The sequence below is a fragment of the Anguilla anguilla genome, chromosome 9 (assembly GCF_013347855.1).
Source record: "Anguilla anguilla isolate fAngAng1 chromosome 9, fAngAng1.pri, whole genome shotgun sequence".
NCBI classification, from domain to species: domain Eukaryota; kingdom Metazoa; phylum Chordata; class Actinopteri; order Anguilliformes; family Anguillidae; genus Anguilla; species Anguilla anguilla.
This window is the reverse complement of record NC_049209.1, coordinates 7,442,594-7,464,347: the sequence shown is the minus strand read 5'-3', so window position 1 is coordinate 7,464,347 and position 21,754 is coordinate 7,442,594. Positions and strand designations below refer to the sequence as shown.

Genomic DNA, 21,754 nt, shown 5'->3' with positions numbered 1-21,754 from the left:
CGGGCCTAATCCCGCTGCTCTTTTTTGTCATCGGCGGCTCTGCTCTGTGCAAATCTTTCGCCGACCGGATAAGCCGACGAAGTTCGCACAACTCGCCTCGGAGTCTCTAAACCGTACCCACTCCTCCTTCTGGCTTTATTTCAGAACGCTGGGAAAGCGGTTTCGTTTCCAGTGGGGAGTGAGGCGTGTGTGTGCGTGTGTGGGTGTGTGTGTGTTTGTGTGCGTGCGTGTGTACGTGTGCTTGTGTGTGTGTGTGTGCGCTTGTGTGTGTATGTGTGGGTGTGTGTGTGTACGTGTGTTTGTGTGTGTGTGCGTGTTTGTGCGCGCGCGTGTGTATGTGTGTTTGTGTGTGTGTGTGTGTGTGTGTGTGTGTGCGTTTGTTTGTGTGTGTGTGTGTGTGCGCGTGTGTTTGTGTGTGTGCGTGTGTGCGTGTGTGGCAGGGCTGTGCAGTGGGCCAGCGAGTTTCTGTAAGAGTAGGTACAGGACAGCTCATTTAAATAAGGCTTGCAGTGCCAGGAATCACTCCCAGAATCAAGCAGCTATGGATTATAATTGGGAGGAAGTGAGTCTGCGGTTTTCAAACAAAAAAAAGTTATTGATTGAGCAGCCATTAAGTGGCAGTGGTTTTAACGGTGCGAGAAGGAACACAGCCCTGGAACGAGAAGGCCACTCAGGGGAGCCGCGAACACAAACAGCTTAAACAGCAGGCTTGAGTTACTTACAGAGGGAACTGTGTGACAGGAAACCGGACTCTGTGTTGATTTTACTTGAGTCCCTCCAGTGTGATGAAACAGGGAAGGGGTGAGTTGCGAGTGTCCTCCATTGATTCCGGCTGCAGAGGAAGGTAACTGCCTCTCGTGGGGCACATTCAGCGTTCCACTTCCTGAGCCGCAGCCCACATTCAGGCCCCCCCCCCAGGGGGAACGTCCCGCCCGCGAGACGAGGGGGGTGGCCTCCAACCGCCAAGACCCCGGGAAGGGCGAGAGGAACGAGGGCGACGCGAGGAGGAGGAGGAGGAGGAGGAGGAGGAACGCGATAACCAGGATCTGCGGTTTTTTAACGGCGCTCTTCCGAGCCGGAACCCGTGGGAGCGCATTGCCGCGGCTACACGGCGCTACGCTTCAGCGGCCGCGTGGTCACAGCCCCGCGCGGGGTCAGCGTGGGGGGGGGGGCGGGGTGGAGCCGTCCTCCCCGCGGAGAGTACACACTTTATGAGCCCTGAATAATTCAGGTGACCCCCCCCCGTGAAACAATACTCAGCGGACAGACGCCGTGCTCCTTCGACCCGAGTCTTCGTCTCTGCGGGGGGGTGGGGGGGGGGGGGCGAGCGCAGGCTGTGAGAAGCACCGTCAGGTCTAGGTTCAGAGCCAATAAACCCGGTGGATGATGCGCGAGGCCCCCCGGGACAAGGCGCGCAGCGGGGCCGGACGTTGCGGGGTCACGCCCAACTCTCTCTCTGCCGTGCGCGATCGCAAGCCGTCTCCGCGGCGCGGCATCGATCGGACGCCCCCCCGAGGAGGAACGACGGCGTGGGCAGAGAAAGAGCCTAACGAGCTCAGCCAGCCTTCATCTTCTTCACAAAACTGCATATAGCACCACCATTACCGCCTCAGCAGCGTGCTGCTACAGGACAGCCCAATACCCCCACGGTAAAAAAAAAAAAAGCACAACAGCTCCGTTCCACCTGCACAACTGTCTCCGTGCTAAACACCCATTTTCCCTTTTATCTCCGAGCCCCCCCCACACCCCCCCCACCCCCCACACCACCGGCGGTCTGCAGAAATACCGATTGGGCCGACTCCACGCTCGCGCTTTTAAACAAGAGGACACGGACGAGATCGCGAAACGAATCGCGTCGCGAAGAACAAGCAGATAAAGCAGCGCTCTTCCACCTCTGCTGTCACCGCGGAGACCGGCGTCTGCGCTGCAGGGGCGCCAGCAGGTGCTCTGTGCCCGGGCCCCGCCGGCCGCGCTGCCAGACGCAGCCGATGATGCACCTGCAGCTCCCCCCGAACTGCACCGTGGTCTAGGTCATCCACAGCTAATTCAGCGATGACCCACGGTCAGTTCCTCTGCGCTGACCTTGGCTGTTAGCAGAGTGTTTTGTGCGGAACACCTCTCCCTTGTCCCACAGACTACTGTTCAGTCGGGGTCACTGAGGAGATCTCTCCAGGTTCTGCGAATCCCACTGGCTCTAGCAGATGACAGGGTGATCTGGTCGTGGAGCCCCTCCCCCCACACAAGGGGGGAGAATGCAATAACTTCCCAAAAAACTGTCCAGAAGTAGATATCCAGAAAAATGTCATGTCTGCAGTCTATGGCTGAGGTCTTTCCAAAATATACTAAACTCTAGTCAAAAACCTTCTATTTGCTTGAATGATGGAGGATCAGACACACTTCGCAAACACCCTCGGGTGGGATGCTAATTCCAGAGAGTTAAAATAGTCCTAACATGCTTTCATTTTCCACATAGCTAGTTGTGAAATATATTAAATGATAGGTATTTAATGATATTTAATGACAGAAAATGCCAAGTGAGTTTGCTGCCCATCTAAAAGTTTGTTTTACCCATACTAGCCTGGGACAGGACAAATTATTTCCATTTACTCCTGCCTGTTTACTGTGAACAGTAATAGCGCCACCCTCCTTCCTGCTCTTCCTTTTTTGTGTCTTGCGTCTATCGTCTCAGTTTTCCTTTTCGACAGAAGCCGACAGGAGCAAAATGCAGTGAAGCATCTTGCTGGCTCTGCTGACAGCTTGCCTGTAAGTAGGCCAGAACCGGAAACACCAGACAGCTGAGCAGACACGGGTCAGCTTGACAAAAAAGAAGCATAATGGAACACCCCCCCCCCCCCACTCAGACCCTTAACTAAGCAGGGCGCCCTGGTTCTGCCTCTTCACAGAAATTACGCTCTCAGACAGCGGAATTATACTCTCAAATTAGCGAAGCCAGCAGCAGGGCGGTGGCACATCTGCAGGCTGACTGAAAGCTGTGCACGTGTGAGAGCCGACCGTCCCCCCTCAGCACATGCCAAAGACCCGACGGAATATTCCGGAAATAGCAGGCACATTCTTAGGCACCTCACTAGGAGTGACCCTGCAGCACTTCCAGAGAGAGGCTGGGCAGGACCCGGGCAGTGTAGAGCACATTTGTAGTGAATTTGTTGCTACTTCTGTAGACTGTAAATGTCAGGAAAATGTAGAAGCCATTAATTTTAGGACAGCTCTCTGCCAGAAATGCAATCCTGCGTGATTGTCAAAACACTTTTGAAAATTCCAGACAAGTTTATTATTCTACTTTTTACCCAAAAATAATAATAATGATTATTATAATGATTTGATAGATGCTAAAAATAAAGGAAAGAAATTTAAAAAAAAATTTTTTTTTTTTTTACTTCTGAGTGTGGTGCACCTTTGTAAATGTATGTAAGATGGCAGGCAGGGCAGCCCACCCCCTCACCAGCACTGTCCGTGAGTGCACTAGTCCCCCCTCCCCCCGCCCCCAGCCGCCCGCCCCCGCCCTGCTTTCAACACAACCTTCTCTGCACTGTGCTGCACCGGAGCTGATCAGAGTAAAGCACTGAACCCTATTCAGGTAGGCTGCCATTCAACACTCTGAACACAGCTACAGGACTCAGACCGGAGGGAGTCCAGTCTAAAGATGATGGGCTCACAAAAAGCTCAGCATCGTTGCCTTTCATAGCGCTACCCACCCCCCCCCCCAGAGCTGTACCTCATGATGTCACGCTATTAAATCCGCAGATTGAGATAACTCTCAGGTCTAACAGTCCGAGTCTGGCTGAGATTTTTCCCCCGATAAACACTAGACTCCGCATTGCTTCTATCTGCTTGAATGAGCTTGGGTCTGATGGATGGGTCCTTACTTTTTAGCATCAAAGGTAACAGAGGAAACTGCAGACGTGTGGCTTACCGGCTCTGTCCACAGATCCCCTGGAAGCAGACCAGAACCAGGACTGCTGGATGGCTGGGGTGGACAGGGGTCAACTGGTCTTACTAAGCGCATCTTCTCCGTGCACTATTCTAGGGCATCGTGCAGGGTTCAGGGTCAACTCCATTTCGGCTCAGGAAATGAACTGAAATTCAACTCATTAACTGAGAGATGCTGGAGAATCGCGGGCTGCTTTTCAATTAATGAACGGAATTTCTATTTATTTCCTCAGTTCGATGGAATTGAAATGGAGCTGACCCCCGTGGCTCCCCCCGAGGGGCCCCACTTTCTCTCAGAGTCCCGCCCGAAACGCTGTGCACCGCAGGCTGGCCTTCTCATAAGCCTCGCGGGCACTTTTTGGGCACGGGTGGGTTCCGAGGGCAGAGGGGCTGGCTCCGCAGATGGCCGCGAGGAAACGCACCGGGATGCAGGAGGCGAGGGGCTGCCGGAGGTTTCGCAAAGAGGACGCCTCCAGAGCTGGAACACCGCTGCACAGACGGGCGCAAAAATAGCCATTCAACCGAATTCATCCACAACCGCTTAAAATCACAAAGGGAAATAGTAAGCACGCACAGAAACGCATACGCCCACAGACACACAAAAATGCATACGCCCACAGACACACAAAAATGCATACGCCCACAGACACACAAAAGTACATACACCCACAGACACACATAGAAATACATACGCCCACAGACACACAAAAGTACATACACCCACAGACACACATAGAAATGCGTACACCCACAGACACACAAAAATAGATACACTCACAGACACACAAAGATACATACACCCACAGACACACATACAAATGCGTACACCCACAGACACACAAAAATGCATACGCCCACAGACACACAAAAATACATACACCCACAGACACACAGAAATACATACACCCACAGACACACATACAAATACATACACCCACAGACACACACGCAAACAAGGATTTCTGGTAGGCAGCTCTCGGTGAGAGCAAAAACAGACAGGTGACATCCATCATCACAGAGTGGCACGTCTCCTAGACTGGCACCCGCCACCCACAGCCCGAAACACCAGACACCCCCCAATCTCTCTCGGGAGCCGCACCGGGGAAAAAAGGAAATGTTTGGGGAATTGATGTTCTCACCCGAGACCCTCGTGTAGAAATGTGCATAATTGGACGAGGTGCCGTTTTAAGCAGAGATGAAGGGGTCTCTGTGAGACGACTCCCACTCCCAGCTGTGCCCGTCAGCGCAAAAAGCACACGGGAGAGGGGGGTTGGGGGGTTTTGCACCCTGCTGTGCCCTCCCCCTCGAGAAATGTTCATAAGATATAGATCTGAAGAGGCAACCCATCTCTACCCCGCACGCCGCACAGGCGCTTACGCATTTCTTAAGCTTGATCAACACGGAAAGGCGACGGGAGAGAAACGCAGTTTCTCCATCGCACTACGGCAGGGATCTGAAACTCAAATCCCGGAGGGCTCGCTGGGTCTGCTGGTTTTTGATGTGTTCCTGCACTTAAGTGCTTAGTTTAGGTCATTGATTGGCTAAAGGGTCTGCACACCTTGTTCCCAAGGCCATGATTGGCTGCTGATTGAAAGGAAAAATCACAAAAACCAGCAGAGAGTGCGGCCCTCTGGGACCTGGAGTTTGAGACCCCTGCACTATGGGAACTCAGATGGGCAGCCTGCTCTCCGATAGATAGTTTTCTAATGGAGAGCACTATGCTTACAGATGTCGTTCTGTTAAAATGAAAAGATGAAGCAAATAGCTCACCTTTCGGGAGTCCTAAATTTACCATGGTGTGTGTATTTGACAGAAGTCCGGTTGTTGAGAGGGGGCCTACTGCAGCTCTAGTTCCTCTGCTTTATCACTGTGCTGATGACGTGCGAAAGTGCTGGGGTGGACTACTACCAGTCAGGCCTGGGAGTGCAACAGTAACTGTAAGGGTGCCATCCCCTTCCCTGTTGGAATGAAGTACTCTGCTTGTCCCGCCATTGGCTGGTAGATAGTAGTGTTATGGGAATATTTTGAAATGATTCCCACACTCTGATAATGCTAATGCCAATCTTATACTTTCTGGGGAAAGTGAAGGATCTGAATCCTGGTCTTAAACAGGCACAAGGCGTGGAACGTCTCTTGTAGTCGAGGATCTCAAGTTTGGTCGTGTGATTGGTGAATGAAGCATTCCCAGCTGATAGGTTGCCAAGGGTTTCGGCATGAGCCAAGAGCCGAGCGCTGACTCATCACTATGAGAGAGAGCATATGTACCCTGAGACTGGGAGATGATGACACGGAGATTGCTTGCTTTCATGGCAACAAGCACTCAGTGCTTGATTGAACCATTCTACAAAACCTGAGTGACCAATGACAGTCACAAGGAATTAGCCAGGCACAGAGATTCTATTACTTTATTGAGTAGAGAAAGAAATTAATTCGGAAATTGAACCTAGCAGCCTCTGAACCATGGTGAACCAAGTGTAAAATGTGGATGAAGCGTAGCATAGAGCCATCTTAAAAGCAACCCAGGATGTCTGCATTATTTATACAATAAACATCTATCTTGACCCGTGAGCTCGCAGTCGATAGCCGCTAAAAGACTCCTTTAATCAGGAAGCCTCCAATAAACTTGAGAAGTGAAACTCTAATCCATAACTTAATTACGGGAGGAGCTTTTTTTACGCATCAGGCTCTCAGGATAATTGAAAAAAGGAACAGAAATGAGACATTTGCATGCTTTCCCTGGCATTTAGCAGCACGGGCAAGAGCCAAGCGGAGCCATCGAGTAGCCCGTGGAGTTTTAAACGGTTCCCCTGAGGCCGGTGGGCAGCTTCGCTGTGACGTTCGAGACGACCGTCTCCTCGCGCAAACAGCTCGTTCCTCCCGACGCATTATTCGCCCAGCCAGCTCCCGGGCACATTATGAATATGCAGGGGGGAGCAGTTCATCAAGAAGGGGATGAAGGGGGGGCCCCGAGCGAAGGTGACTGTAAATCTTTAAATCACTTCAGTCCACACAGTTCAGCAGGTGCATAATGGCTGGAAAAAACTATCGGTGCAGGCCCAGACAAACGCCGGCAGGGGCCCTGAGGTCACAGGGAGACATCGGTTACGCGGACCCTGTCATCGTCCGCAATGCATTCTGCTAATGGCAGCAACTTTTTTTTCTTCTTTTTTTTAGCAGCAGACTGGAGGGAAATCGCACGGCGTTGATGTTATTCCACGGAAACGCTCGAAAAAAGAAAAGCAGCGTACGGTTTTATCAGCGACGTGCTTAAAACATGGCGTCTGCAGGCCGCAGATAACGCAGACGGCGCGCCTTGCGCAGATAAGCCCCCTGTTTGACTGAGGCGCGGATTCGCGCTACCGTGAGGGGTGGGCCCAAGGGGGGACGAGGCCCGTTTGCATTCGTATCAGAGGCCACCCCCCCCCCCCCCCAACCCGGCAGGGGCCACGGGGCTGACCATTCACACGTACAGCCACAGCGCCTGCCGACGCCGGCCTACCGTACGCTACCGCTGTCCTTCTAAATGGATCGTTACGAATCTGTCCCCAACAAAAACGCCTGGCTCTGCTGTTTTGCTCATCTTGAGTGTATCGATTACAGCAGACAGAGGCGGAGTAGACAAAAACAAACAAACAAGCAGACAAATTGCACATCATTTAATAAATCGCCAACAACACCAGGCAGGTGGATAGCTGCATTTTTTATATCCTAGACTCATTTCGTATTTTGCTCCAGGTGCCGAATGGATTTACCTTTTATTTGTCCCCAATTTTTTTTTTTTGGGGGGAAAACAAAAACAATTCAGCAATACTTTACCATGAATCAGCAGCTAATTTGTATACATACCCTGATTCAGCAGAGTATGTCTATTTTCATAGGCCCACAGGAATAAATAAAAAGCTGATTGCAATTCTGCACCAAACTTGCGCTATCATGCCTCACTATGTTAAACAGAGCGATGTGGTTAAAGGCCATGGGGAGGTATCAGTATGGCGTTGTAGCTGGAAAGGGACTGGACTTCAGTTTTGGAGGCTACGCTCAGATCTGACTGCAGTAATGCAGTACCTGCGGCATGAGCGCATCGGGGGAATTGCTCCCGCTGTACCTATGGGAAATGGGAAAGATGGGGGTCACCCCAGCTAATGATGACTATGGGTGGGACTGTGGCGTTTATTCAGGTCCATAAATATCACACAGGCGTGGAGCTGGGAGGCGAGCGCACCGAACGGTGTCTGTGAGCGTGGAGCCGTGAAGCCAGCGAGCGGGGGGAGCGTTCGGTGAAGCCAGCGAGCGGGGGGAGCATTCGTGAGCGTGGAGCCATGAAGCCAGCGAGCGGGGGGAGCGTTCGGTGAAGCCAGCGAGCGGGGGGAGCGTTCGTGCGCGGGAGCGTTTCTGTCTCGCGTGAACAAGCGCGGTCTCTGGAGCACAGAGCTGTGACGCGCAAACTTGCTCTTCTCCCGCTCACGAGGAGATTTTTCAGGGGACTTTTGGGGCAGGGAATGGGACAGAGGGTGGCTGATGTCTCCACTCCTTTGGTTGGTCACTGTCAGTAGCAGCTTTGACTTTTGTGATTGGTCGTTTGATCGCAGATTCTTTTTTTTTTTTTTTACAACTACAGTCTCCCATGACCACGCCTCATAGAGAGATAACCAGGGTTCCATAAACCTGCTAACCGATCTCATTGGGCAACATTCATCAAAGTTAACTAAAGAACTGTACTTTTCACTGTAATGTGCAATTATTTTTTCCAGCTAACCACTGCATTGTCCACACCCCATAGGAATGGTGAGGATGACAGTTCCTGGCCATAGTTACAGTTTTTCCTATTGGATAATGTACAATAACTAAAAAACGCAGCTAAATAAAAACCCTAGCTTTGTCTATTTTTAGCTTTGTCTTTTCTCACACAATACCTAAATAAAAAAAAATCATCAAACAATTTCTGTGGCCTATCAGGCTACTAAAGCCTGATCATTTTTGGAAAGGAGACAGATAACTGTTGGGTGCTTATTCATGTATTTTTTTCCCCAGGATTCTGTGTGAAGGAAACCCGGAAATACTCTATGACACCTTTAAGCAGGTCTGCTAAGGCACCCAAAAAAAGTGCTCCAGTAATTGCAAGGACGAATCAGCTTGTCGTCATGAGAAGGAAACTGGAAAATGTCCCACCGCTACTGATGACCACAACAGGGGCTCGTACATACCTGGACCTCCACTCCATATCCCAGGTACACGGTCACAGTGAAGGTGCAGTCCGCGCTGGAGTCGTACCACGCAGTCTCGATGTACCCATTCGGACTGGTGTAGTTCATGTTGCACGGAACTGATAAAGACAGACAAAAAGAAAAAAAAGTGCAATCAAGTCACTTCCCTCAAGATAAAAAGGCGCTCTTTCTCCCCTTGTCTAATTTCAGCACAGCCCTTGTCCCCTCCTTCACCCTAGACTCTCCCCCCCACCTCCCAGTGAGACTCCAGCTTCCCCGTTTTTATTCAGGACAAACAGAGGGGGCCTCTGTCCCAGCAGACTGATCATGGGACGAGGCTGGCCCCCGGATCAGTTCCGGTCGCTTTGAAGTCCTGCCAGTCTGCGGTTCGAGTCACCCCCCCCCCCCCAGTTTGTGAGAGGAGCAGTTCCTGAGGAGGAGCGCTTCTCAAAACTCCACCTCGCACGTCGTCTCAGACTCGCACTCTCGAGTGCCCCCTCTCCGCGCTGTCCGTGTCACGATTGCTTCCCATGTGACACGGACAGAGCACGTGTCCGCCATTCCAATGAGGACATGGCAGCCTACACCCCACCCTCCCCACCCTCCCCACCCCCCCACCCCTCAGCACAGCCCAGCACAGTATGCAGTTCCTGCTCTCAGAACTTGGGGAAATTTCCCAATCTCGCCCTTAGAGAGGCCCTGTGGGTAAACTGTCAATTAAGTTGTGACATGACAAGTGCCTGGATCATTCTCACCAGAATCTTTTTTTCCCTATTTTTTTTAAACTCACATAAGGAGACAGAACAGCACAGGCAGCTGTCTGGTACTCCAGGCTACATTTCAGGGGCACTTGATTGAGAGAGAGAAAAGCAGGAATACTGATGCAGCAATTACTTTAAGCCCCTCAGCTGTTTGGAAGTGAGGGGTACAAAGAGAGGTCACTCAACGCTAAGTGCCATCTGTAATGGGCTCCATCTGGGTCTAAAGTATACACTGCCTAAAGACAATTTTACCTTCAAAGAATGTAAATACTGCATTTACATACTGACACACATACTTTCTAGATGCACATTCAAACAGGCATAATATGTTCACAGAGATGTTATTTCTATTTATAGACCCGAGTGCATGTACTGCTCTGCAGAGATTCAAGCGGGTGTGAATATAATCACTATATTATATTCAGTACGGTACCGTAGCTGTATTTGTGCCTACAGCTCAGCTGAACGTACCTGGCATCTGCATGGTGGTGATGATGGTGGTGGTGATGATTGTGGTTGTCGTAGTTTCCTCGTCCACGTCCCCTGAGGACGAGGTGGAGGATGCCGCGGTGGTGACCTCGCCGCCGCGGCCCGGGTTGCGTCCTGCCCCAGGCGCGCGCGGCTCCTCTTCGCCCTGCCCCGTCGAAGTCGTCAGGGCCCGAGGAGGAGCGAGGCTGGTCGCCACGGTGACCGCGTCCCGAACGGGGGGCCCGTCCCTCGCAGGCACGGAAAGGGCGGGGCCGTCTCTGCGCGGCGGGGGGTCGGAGGTCAGCATGACGGGCGTGGTCAAGGAGTCGGTGGTCACCGCGACCTCCACCTCAGAGGTCCTCCCGCGATCCTTAGCCGCCATGGCAACCACCATGGAGACGGGCGGCTCCATGGTAACGGCAGCCGCGGTGGTCATGGCAAGGGTGGCTGCCGTGGTGGCAGAGGTGGTGGCAAGGTCGGAGTAGGCGGGGGCATCCTCGTGGGGCACCACCCGGGTCGAGGCGTCTTCGGAGAAGCGAGAGCCGGGTGCGGGCGTCGTTGGGTGACCCGCCAAGGCCCCATCTTCTGCAAAGAACTGCTGGTCTCCCCTGAAGTCTTTTGTGAGCAACCCCTCGCGGAGGACGAACCCCTTGAAGAGCGGGCGATGGTGGGGAAAGTTGGGCGGAGAGGCCGTGGTGCCCGGGTGGACCTCCCTTTCGGTGTCATGGGTGGTCGCAAAGGGGCCGGGTCCTCCTGCCGACTCAAAGGCAAACTCCTTCTTTCCCACCGCACTCTTCTGCTCCGGATAAAGACCTGGAAACAACCCACAAAAAACACACACAAACAAAAGTGGTCAGCTGGAGCTGTGAGACCTAACAGAAATAACTCGAGGCTACTGCTCACGAGGGCTACGGGGAACGTTTCACTCGAGAAGCCATCTTGTGCAAAAAGTACGTCTTTTCCCCACAGAGAAGCTCCGAAAACTCACAGAATAGAAAGAAAAACCTCTTTTTGTTGCGCAAAACCCGGGTGGAGACGATGGGGGGTTGCGGCACTATCGAAGCTATTTACGTGTGGCGCCGAGCTGGGCCGCATTGTGATCAGAGACAGCTTAAACAGAGGGTTAAGCACCTAGGCGAAGGAACAAAGGGAAGCAGTAAAAAAGCGCTAATACCACAGTAGATGGATTTCTGTGGGTGGCCTCCTTTTTGAAAATGCCGTTTGGCGCGTCAGGCTGAAGCGATAACCTTGCGGATAATTGCTCATTTGAATGCTCGCCCGCCTACCCTCGCCTATTAATAAAAATGGGAAGAGTCGGCCCCGAGAATCGCTTAATTATCAAATATAATAAGAGCGGCGAGGAAAATAATTATCCTCGCTTGCACCTGAGCGGAGATAAGATCAGGAGCTCCTCGGGAAGCCCTCTCTGTTTGCCGAGGGAAGAGTCGGATTCATCACAACGCCTCATCTCGGCTCCATTAGCCGTCCTCAAGCTCGCGCAAAAATCGGCTACAAAAACGACGGAGCTCGTTGTATCAACACGACACTCTCTTTTACTGGTTAGGGAAAATTGGTTAACCCTAGCTGAGGAGCCTGCAAGAATCGGGTGATGAGATCTCAAGACTTCTGAACCCCACCCACCACACACACACACACACACACACACACACACACAGTCAACCCCTCTCTACAGGGCTGGGGTGTCTCCAGGGCAGCCGCGTGTATTTTATACAGGAACGATAACTTTCGCTCGGATTAAAATCAAATTGCCGTTTAACGCGTCAGCCTCACGGCTCGCAAAAGCGGCCGAGAAAAAGGGAGGAGAGGCAGCAGCTCGCTATTATCGAGGCCTAAAAAACAATCGAGAGCGAGCAATTCAGAAAGGCATAACCACACACCGAATAAAGCATTAGCTGTTATTGTAGCCTGTCAGCCCGGCACTGCGGCGTGTGTGCGCGTACGTCTCCATCACTGTTCGAGAAATATCCGGAAAAAAACGCTCAAACGGCAAACACGCAATTATTTCTCCAGTGCACTTTGGGAAATATTTCAGTGCGACCGCTCCTCGTCAGAAACGAGGTCTGTAATCAGAGCGTGGGGCAAAAGAATAAAAACTGCATTGTGCCGTATAAAGCGAGACATTCCGCCAACATGTGATGCGCGATTGACAGAAAGTGAATTGTTTTTTTTGGTTTTTTTTGCTCCGCAGTGGACAGATTGTCTGTGAAGGACAGAGTGACTTAGTCCCCTCTGTTCGCCCCTCCCCTCCTCCCCTCTCCCCTCTCCCCTCTTCCCTCTCCCCTCTCCTCCTCCCTCCTCCCCTCTCCTCCTCCCCTCTCCCCTCCCTTGCTATGCATCAGACCATCCAGCTGAAATGAAAAGCTGAGGGGGAAAGAAATCAAACAAAGCAATATAAAAGTCTCGTAGAGATAAACCACTTCAAAAATATGGTAAAAGGCCTTATCTAAAAAACCGTGCGTAACCCCAGAGAAATGTTCCCTGCTCCATGGCTCAATAGGGCTGCCAAAACAAACAGCGGTGGAAAACTGATAGACACACCCGGGGTGAGGTGGGGGGGGGGGGGGGGGGGGGGGGGATGGAGCATGCGCAGGCTGAGCTTTTGGGGGAAAGGGACATTTTTAATTTCCGTCCCTAACCGCAGCCCAAATATAAACACATACTGTTGCATTAACTGTCTGCTCAAACAACAGAGACTGCCTTTTTCTACGGTACAGTTCGTTGAACGCCTGAGGTTGGGGCTTGTCCTTGCACAAACTTCACGATCGCAATTTACTTTTCAGTGGTAATTTTTTATGTGACAAAATGTGTTGACATTGTAACATTTGAAATTCTTTCAAATTCAGCGAACCAACTTCAGTAAATAGATGACTGTTCACACTCAATCAACATTTAAGTTGTGACTACATAACAGTATGCGTGCAACCTTGTTTTCTCACAGACCTACAGTAGTTTAGTGGGTAGCTCAGCTCATCTAACTGTGTTTGTAAAGGAAAGGCACTTGCATTTAAATGTTTGTTCCCAACTGAAGGGCGAATGTTGATTGAATCCAGGCCAAATCGTTTCCATTACTGTGTTATTGTCCCAGTGTATCCTTCGCCAACTCATTTAGCAGACACAAGATTTATGTCTGTCAATACTGCCATCTGATATTGTTCTCTAGAGCAGGTCCCCCAGGACCAAGCGGTGATGCTGGTATGCTGGTTTTTGTTACAGCCAATCACTTCAATTATAGTTGTTGAACATGTGTTTAACTTTCATCATTTTTTTCCCTTAAACCTGTTAACACAATGCAGGTTTGGTTCATTATCGTTTGCTTTGTCTTTGAATTGTTCACTAGCTTCCAGGTGTTAGTTTCAGTGGCCAGTTGTCCACACTTTCACCAATGAGAAGCCTATTGATTCACCTCAGTCTTTAATCTGATCAGTTAAAAAAAATCACATCTCTTTATGAAATAATCTGCAAATAATTTGCAATATACTGTAACACAATGTGAATGTGGGACTTTAATTCATCATGTCATGCATAGCTATTTCTGACAAAATGTGGCTTTAGTTGGTAAATAACCCCTCAAATATGAAACGTATAATTAATAAAAAAATTAACACCTTGTTAAACTTCTGGAATTGCAGTTGCTGTTGAAAAAAAAATAAAAATCAGCACACACAGGCATCTCCCAGGACAGAGTTTGAGAACCACTGGTTTAGAGTGATTATTTAAATGCACATATAAAAACACTGGACTGCAAACGTTGTAAAGATTCAGAAATGCCTGGATGAAGCAGTAAAAAGAATGAGAATGAAAATGCATGAGCGTGTATACATTAACAGCATGTATAGTGTACCACGTTATTGAGTTCAGTTTTTGAAGATTTTATTTTTTTAAATGTCAGTTCTTTTGTATGTTTTTGTTTTTGATTGGCACAGTCAATTTTTGTGTGCGATGAAGGATAGTTTCGATGTTTCGAGAAGTTACTGAAGACTTGCCAGCTTCAGGGCATTCATCATCTAAGAGAAGAAAATACACTTCAAGTAATTCCAAAGCCGCTTGTACTTGCCTGGATGTTCCAGCTCACGAAGAACAAATCCTGGAGTCATTTCATTGTGTGTACTACTATCAGAAAAGAGCAGTCTGTTTTTCTCCTTTAATTTCGCTTCAGAGTGGGGGGAGATGCACATATTGGTCAAGAGGGATTTCATTGCCCAGGGCTTGGAGGGGGAGAAATCTTTGGAGCTGCATCCTTGTGTACGGAACTGCCTCCGGAAGACCTGTTAGTCCGTGCCTTTCCATTACAAAAGCAAGACTCCCGAGGAGGAATCCGGGATGCAGTGCTCCAAATTAAACTCCAGGTTAACCACATTCCACAGAACAGAAACTATTCGGGTCCAAAGTCGGAAGAAATCAGGTCAGGTCAAAAACAAGCCCATAATCCACGACAGAATCTATGACTGAGAGCAAGTTCTATCTCATCCATCTCAAAGTGAACTGATAGCTGCGTGACACACTGGCACACGCCAGGTCCCCTGAGCTCTCTCTAAATTCATAGGTATTGTGACCCTGAAGGCGTAAAGTAAGCCAGCAGAGGTTTGAAAGATTTCTGAAGCCCACGATTATAAATGGAGCCTTGTCAAGCTTTTCAATGTGGTGGCATTAGTGAGCCAGTCACATACTCCGGGAGATGCCAATGGAAAAGGTGAGATCGTTAAACTTGCTAAAACTTGAGGAGAGGAGGGGATGGCACCCAAGTGGCATTGCCACTGAAATAGGGGTGAGTTGGGGTAATTTCACCCATCATAAACCATGAAAGGGCCTGCGTTCCATAGCGGTCTATTAAAAAGCACACTGTGGAAGTTTTCATACCACTTAATGTTGCCAAATTCAGCAGGAGGATATTATCGCATTGCAAAAAAAGTGGAAGTTTATCAAATCCATTGCGTAAGATTTTTTGCCCACAAGGACTTCAAAAAGAAACAGTAATAAAGTAATAAAGGTTAGCTCATGAAAAATGAATAGAGTTTCATAATCATAAGATCATATACCAGCTTCACTGAGGTTTGTCTGTGAATTGAATATCATTTGTATAATAATTTTCTACTGAACTATAATTTGAGAGTCGCTAAGAGTCGCTAAGAAACAGCGGAGGCATCATCTGATGTGAAGTTAATTTTCATAACAGGGTTTTGTAATCTGTCCGCTTTCCTGCCTGCAGGGCTGGCAGCAGAGAAGATGCAGGCTGCTGCCTATGTGGTCCACTTCATTTCCTTCCTGAACTGGAGTACGTCCACCCACATTATTCCGTGGAAACTGACAGGGCATCAAGGCTCATGGTTTCCTCTGCTTTCCTTTCTTTCACAGCTCTTTGATTCTCCAACTCTTTCCTAGAATGTGGCTACCAATGTTGCAAGTTTTTCCACTTGGTCAACTGGATTTTTTTTTGTAAAGCTTTCCAAATTATCAAGTTTTGGTGTTTCCTTTAATACATATATGAATAATTACCTGATTTAGCCACTAGTGTGAGGGCGGCGGGTAGTAAGGGGAGGGGCATGGTATAGTTTATATTGTGGTATGTACTGTATACTATAAGTGTACAGAAAGATTCTTATTTATAATCGAAAGCACAAGACAAAGCAATCCTGACTATGAGTGAGTATAATTCATACATTCTAAGAAATTATGCTGGGGGCTAGTATCCAATGCAAATAATATATGTGTAAATCAAGATCAAAATATAAATCTTTAGGATTTAATTTAGCCAAACTTTTTGAATTGTAAAGTTCATGCCCCATCCACACAGAAAGGCCCTGGCTGGGTTTCGACCAAGGACCTTCTTGCAACAGTGCTACTCACTGCACCAGTGTTCAGCCCCTCTGTTAAATAAGTTACTAAATAGGTTCAGTTCAATAATGCTTTCAATGATAAAAGAAAATTTTAATACAATCAATTTTAATGAGTGTAGTCAACTTAAATGCTTATGTTCTTGTAGGGAGATATTAAGTGGATTGCACTGAAAAAATGTTTTGTGGATCATAATGTGGAGGAAAATTTAATTGGCTGTACTTGTACTTCATACAGTAGCATAATACTGTGAGTGAGCTTAATCCTACAACAAGTTGGCATAACTCAAGAGGCTTCATGCAATTCATTTCCTTAATTTTTCTCGTTTCTAACTGTATTAGTTTTTAGAGTGTGTGCTTCCAGGAATAACATACCCCAACCTCATCCCATGCTCTGATAATATTCAAAAGATTTTGAATGTGGCTCCAAGTGGTAGTTTGATCTAGCGAAAAGTGAGCCACAGTGAATTAAAACTGACTTCTGGGACATTGTTCCCCAAGGACCATTCTGTTGACAGTAATGAAATATTCAATACAAATTGGATGGCAGCTTTATCCAGGGAAAAGAGGAATTAAGGACAAATTCCTCCAAAGACAGCAGACTCCAAATCCTTCCCGCTGGTTAATTTTAAGTGGAAGCGAATATATGCATGCATTAGAATTCTCACTCCTCCTTTCTTAGATTTCAAAGAACAGAAATACTATAAAATATTGATCCCTGATGTTTACACAGAACTAGCCAAGAATGCAGCAGACCTTGTTTAGACTTTATAATGAAGTAAAATAAAATGATTTCTGCTGTTTTCTCTCCCCCAGGCTCTCATGATTACCAGGCCAGTGCAATCTGCAGCTCCAACTGACCAATGTGATGTTGAAAACACATATTATTATACATGCAGTATATAAGGAATCATAAAAATAAATGTTTAAACTTAATTATTTCAGTGTACAGTTATAGTGAAATGACTGATGTTATAGAACAGTGGTGTCAAACTCGTGCCATGGAGGGCCGTGTGTATGCAGGTTTTCATTCCAGCCTCAGATCTTGATTATATAATTAGTTAAATTATTTGCTGAATTAGGGATGCAGGTTTGTGCACAATGGTGACCCGACGTCTATGGTGACCCGCATTGTCTAAATAAAAATTTTCTTATATTCTGTGCTTCAATGCAGTTAAACGCATATGGCTGAATGAGTAATTGGACTCAATTAAGGCAGCATTAATTGGTTGGAATGAAAACCTGCATACACACGGCCCTCCATGGCACGAGTTTGACACCACTTTTATAGAATGTCTCCGCACACTTCAATGTTGAACAACAAGTTTTGTGCTTATGATTTTTAAATCGGCACATCCCTTTTCCCTTACAAACGTTACGCCACAGTTTAACCGAAGCATGACGTTTTACCCGAAAGCAAAACCCGAGAAAGAAGGGGAATACGAGCTATAGCTCGTTACTTTCAGCAGAGGTCCACATGCTGCTTTACTAAAGGCACACAGCGCCGTTCTGCCTGTGGGCTCACCTCAGACATGTAGGTTAATGAGGATTCCTGCTCCTCCTCACCAGGATGCCGTTTTTTTCCCCTCCCCAGTTTGGGTCTGAGGCTCAGCAGTTTCTCACCGCCGTCACACTCCTCCTCCTGTGCAGCTGTGCGCCTATTAACGGCCGCCGCCGGAACGCAATCTAAAAAGAGCCAGCGAGACCTCGTGCAGCGGTCGCTTTTCGCAAGCGCGCGGCTGCGGCTCGTCCGCTCATCAAGCAGCCGCCGGCAATGTGATGCGGCGTGCTTGAAAGGCGGAGCTATCGGGCATGCGGGGGGAGAGCCTGTGAGTGACAGCGCTGCTCTCCCATTCGCAAAGACCCCCATTTGCGCATCACTTTTGGGTCACCCAGACATTCGCCTGGCTTTTCCCCTCTAGTAATATAAAGGATAATTAAATGTCTTCGGGGATTTCGTTAGCCTTTGCTTTGCTTGGCTATTTTTTTTTTTTTTTTTGCCCACGTTTCTCATTATTGGTGTTTTTCCTTCGTAGGAAATGCACAAAATGCCCATGGGGCTCCGTGGCTTTTGGCTCTATTTTGGGTTCATTATATACACTACAGCTCGCATTGCACCAGGCCATCCCGAGCGTCCTTACAACACGAGGAAGAGGGATTGTGAGCCAATTTTCATGGCTCCAGGAAAATATCTGAAACCAATTATTACTTTAAAATGGTAAGTAAGCATTTTAAAGGGCAACCATGAATACGAAAAATGTCCACAAATATATTAGCGACAGCACAGAATGCACAACAGTGATGGAAACATGCACGAAAGAATTTCAGCATCCCAACGACCTTAACTGACCGCACAGGCATGCTGACTGAATTCAATGAGGAGGAGTGATGCAATACAGCATCTGTTCAGCCCTCCATGGCCAAACCCCCATCCAGGCAATAGAACGGTTATGCAATTTTGAAACTAAAGCATTCTTAAGGTGCAGCAATTGTTGCCATATAACTATTTTTGACAAAAAAAAGTCAAAATGCTATTAATGAGCATCAGAAGATATATTTTTGCTTGATTTTTCAGATATTCTTTTCATCTGAAATCATAAATCAGCTTTAATCATATAGTTTACACAAGGAATAATAATTGCTTTAGCAAGCATCTACAAGCTTGCTTGCATGCAAGAGAAGCTGAAGTTCAGGAAAAATAAACCCCCCCTCCAAAAAAAATTCAAAGTGTTGATTTATTTTCTTTTGATAAATCAAATAAGCCTTGGCGAGCGCTGCATGTTAAACAGAGAGAGACACTTTCTTCGTGTGTTTTGCGGCGGCTGGCTGAACAAAGAGAGTTTAGGTTGCGGTTTTTGCGAGATCGAAAGGAGGGCTCGACAGAGACGTTCTCAAGTTGTGTATTTTCATCCGGGCTGCTTATTTTCTGCCTCCGCCGGTTCGGATGGAGACGTCTACAAGGGGCTCTGAGACACCGGCGGATTTTCGCACTCTGAAGTCCTCCACAGAGCCTTTTGTTTTGTTATTTTCAGATCAAAAACCTCCCGTACCTGGGCGATCCAATCATGCTCTCGCTGCTGAAAACAACAGTTACACTCTGCTCCCTCTCAAGAAGGGTAGGATGTAATTACGGGCTCTGACGCCAGGCAGGAACAGCAGGCCATAATAATCTTTCCTAGGCTGAATTTTGCCTCTGGTTCAAAAAAAAGGAAAAAAAAAAGAAGACATCTTGCACCTTCACCTGGCTTTAACTTGACAAACCAAAACCCAGTCATGCAGTTTTTGTGTTTGTATTTTATGTGGGATGCATGTGGTGTAACTGTATATCCAACAAGTCCTGACATTCTTTGAAAAAAAAAAAAAAATATGAAGCTCATCCTTCATGTTTGCATGAGATTTTATTTTATTAAAGAGTACTAGAGCATTCATATGTATAATTATCAGTGCATGCTTCTTTCCTGGGGTGGCCAAAAGTCCCAATTAAATTAATTCCATGTCGCAACACATGAATGATGGGAATGCTGTTCATCGTGATAATTAGACTCATGGGAAATTTGTTTCCTGAAAATGAAAACCCAATTTCATAATGTTGTTAAACTTTCTCCTTGTCACGAATCTCTGTCTCACAAAAATGAGAGGGAAAAACACCATGCCGGTGGGCTTCACAGTCTGATATGAAATCCAGACCCTGCCATATTATTAACCGATGCCACAACTGACATGTTTTTCCACCATATCTCTTTGGAAAATTACAGTCCATCTCCCTTGTTCTTAGAGTTTTGGACAGGCTCTTGGAATTAGCTACGCTAAACGAAGAGCGGCTGCATTTCAAAAGGCTCCATGCCATCACACAGTGCGCACATTTTAAGCAGGAGCCCCCTCCCCTCCCCGTGTGCACACTGCTGATAACTCCCGAAGGAATCAATAAACCACCCTCCTCTTAGGCACAACTGTCAAAAGTGACAGTTGTGGGCCCTCCCCTGAAAGTGTGGGGAGGGCTTGCCTGCACTATGCTCCACACTATAAGAGATCATAGCTCAAAGATATATGCGATGCATGTGTCAGCAGACACTGATTTTAGTTTTAATACACCCCCGCCCCGGCTCAGTACACCACTGCACACATTTGTCAATCATCCCCGAAGTTCCCAGTGAGTTATTGAGCATGCTGGTGTCAAGCTGGGCACCGCTTACTTTTGGACTGACTGAACTTTAGAGTTTGGACTTGGCTTTTGCTCATGAATCAGACCTGCTTCGGGGATTTCACTGTGGCAAACTGCCCAGCGCCAGGACAATTTATATCAGGCAGAGCTCAGCTAATCTTGCTGGTGCTCCCCCTCAGTTCTGGGTGTCCCTCTCTAAAACTGGGCCCCTAAATAAAGCATTCAAGCTTGGCCTTCAGGGCACAGGCAGAAAAAAAAACAATTCAATTCAATTATTTGTTGGCCTTTTCAGAAGAGGTCCAGGACAACGTGTTTAAAGTCAAATTATAAATTTGTTTGGCATTCGACAGTGAGCTTCATAATGTTTGGGGGCAAAGACACATCTTTTTGAGAATGTGCACTTTACCCGCATGTGAATTGTTTGATTACAAATGTTAAATTATGGGGTACAGAGCCAAATCAAGAAAAGATATGTATTTGTCCCAAATATTATGGAGTTGACTGTATATAAATAAGTAATCACCAGTAAGCCCAATATGAATTCAAGAATTCACCTTATCTGAGCAAACGGCATCTTCTCTCATTCATCGTTTTTTAGTTCATTGGAAACTTGGAGAAATCTAGGAATTTTTATCCTTTCTTATAAGTTGAGGCCTTTTGGCTTTAAAATAATTTGTTGGCTTTTTCTTCTGATCCAGCAAGAATGCTCCTACCCCTGATGGTCTGAATAATGCACAAAGCCACTGGTCCTTCCTAGATCTAAAAGACACAGACTGTCTCCTTAACTCTTTTTGTCTCTCTTCTACTTCTCCACCATTCAAATTCCAAGTTCCTTGGAACAGTACATTATAGTTCAATGTTCTTGTTCAATCTCTCATCACTGTGGACTGCAGCTGGGGGTCTGTTTCTGTTCTTTATGACTAATGCTTCATTTCTGAAGATTTCTTCCTGACGTCCTTGGTGTTAATTTTGTTCATGACAGGCACCTCCATATCTAGATTTGGATGTCTGACTGTGGAGAGGAGGTTGACAAACCTGCCCCCATAAAATTCATATGGCTGCCCCTTTGTGACTTTTCCAAAACATACGTATTGAAAATTCTGATTTAATTTTGAATATCAATATTGCATAAGGAAAAAAAATATATAAACACTTCCTTAAATGGCCATGAACGGTCAAATTGACCATCCTTCATCTTGTCTGTATGCTTGATCATTTTGATTGCTGCACGTAACGCTGCAGGATTTCGACAGTATTACTGTAGGGATGCCATTGCCCAGGGTCTGTGTAGGTCATGGTCCGTCCCTGCACATGGATGACTGTTGTAGCTGTGGCTGGCTAACTAGGTAGCCACCGCAT

At 47.6% G+C, this 21,754-nt stretch overlaps 1 protein-coding gene across 4 annotated transcripts in view; it reads right to left on the bottom strand.

Annotated features, from left to right (window-relative positions):
* LOC118236395 (seizure protein 6 homolog) overlaps positions 1–21,754 on the bottom strand; it is a 207,165-nt gene that overhangs the window by 85,379 nt on the left and 100,032 nt on the right. For all 4 annotated transcript variants that reach the window (XR_004767027.1, XM_035434742.1, XM_035434741.1 and 1 more), the window contains exons 2-3: positions 10,385–11,194; positions 9,153–9,271 (exon numbers count right to left, since the gene is read on the bottom strand). Coding sequence is in view for 3 of the 4 variants with exons in the window: in XM_035434742.1 (XP_035290633.1) it covers positions 9,153–9,271; positions 10,385–11,194 (929 nt within the window). In the remaining variant the exon portion in view is untranslated. The remainder of the gene's footprint in view (positions 1–9,152; positions 9,272–10,384; positions 11,195–21,754) is intronic.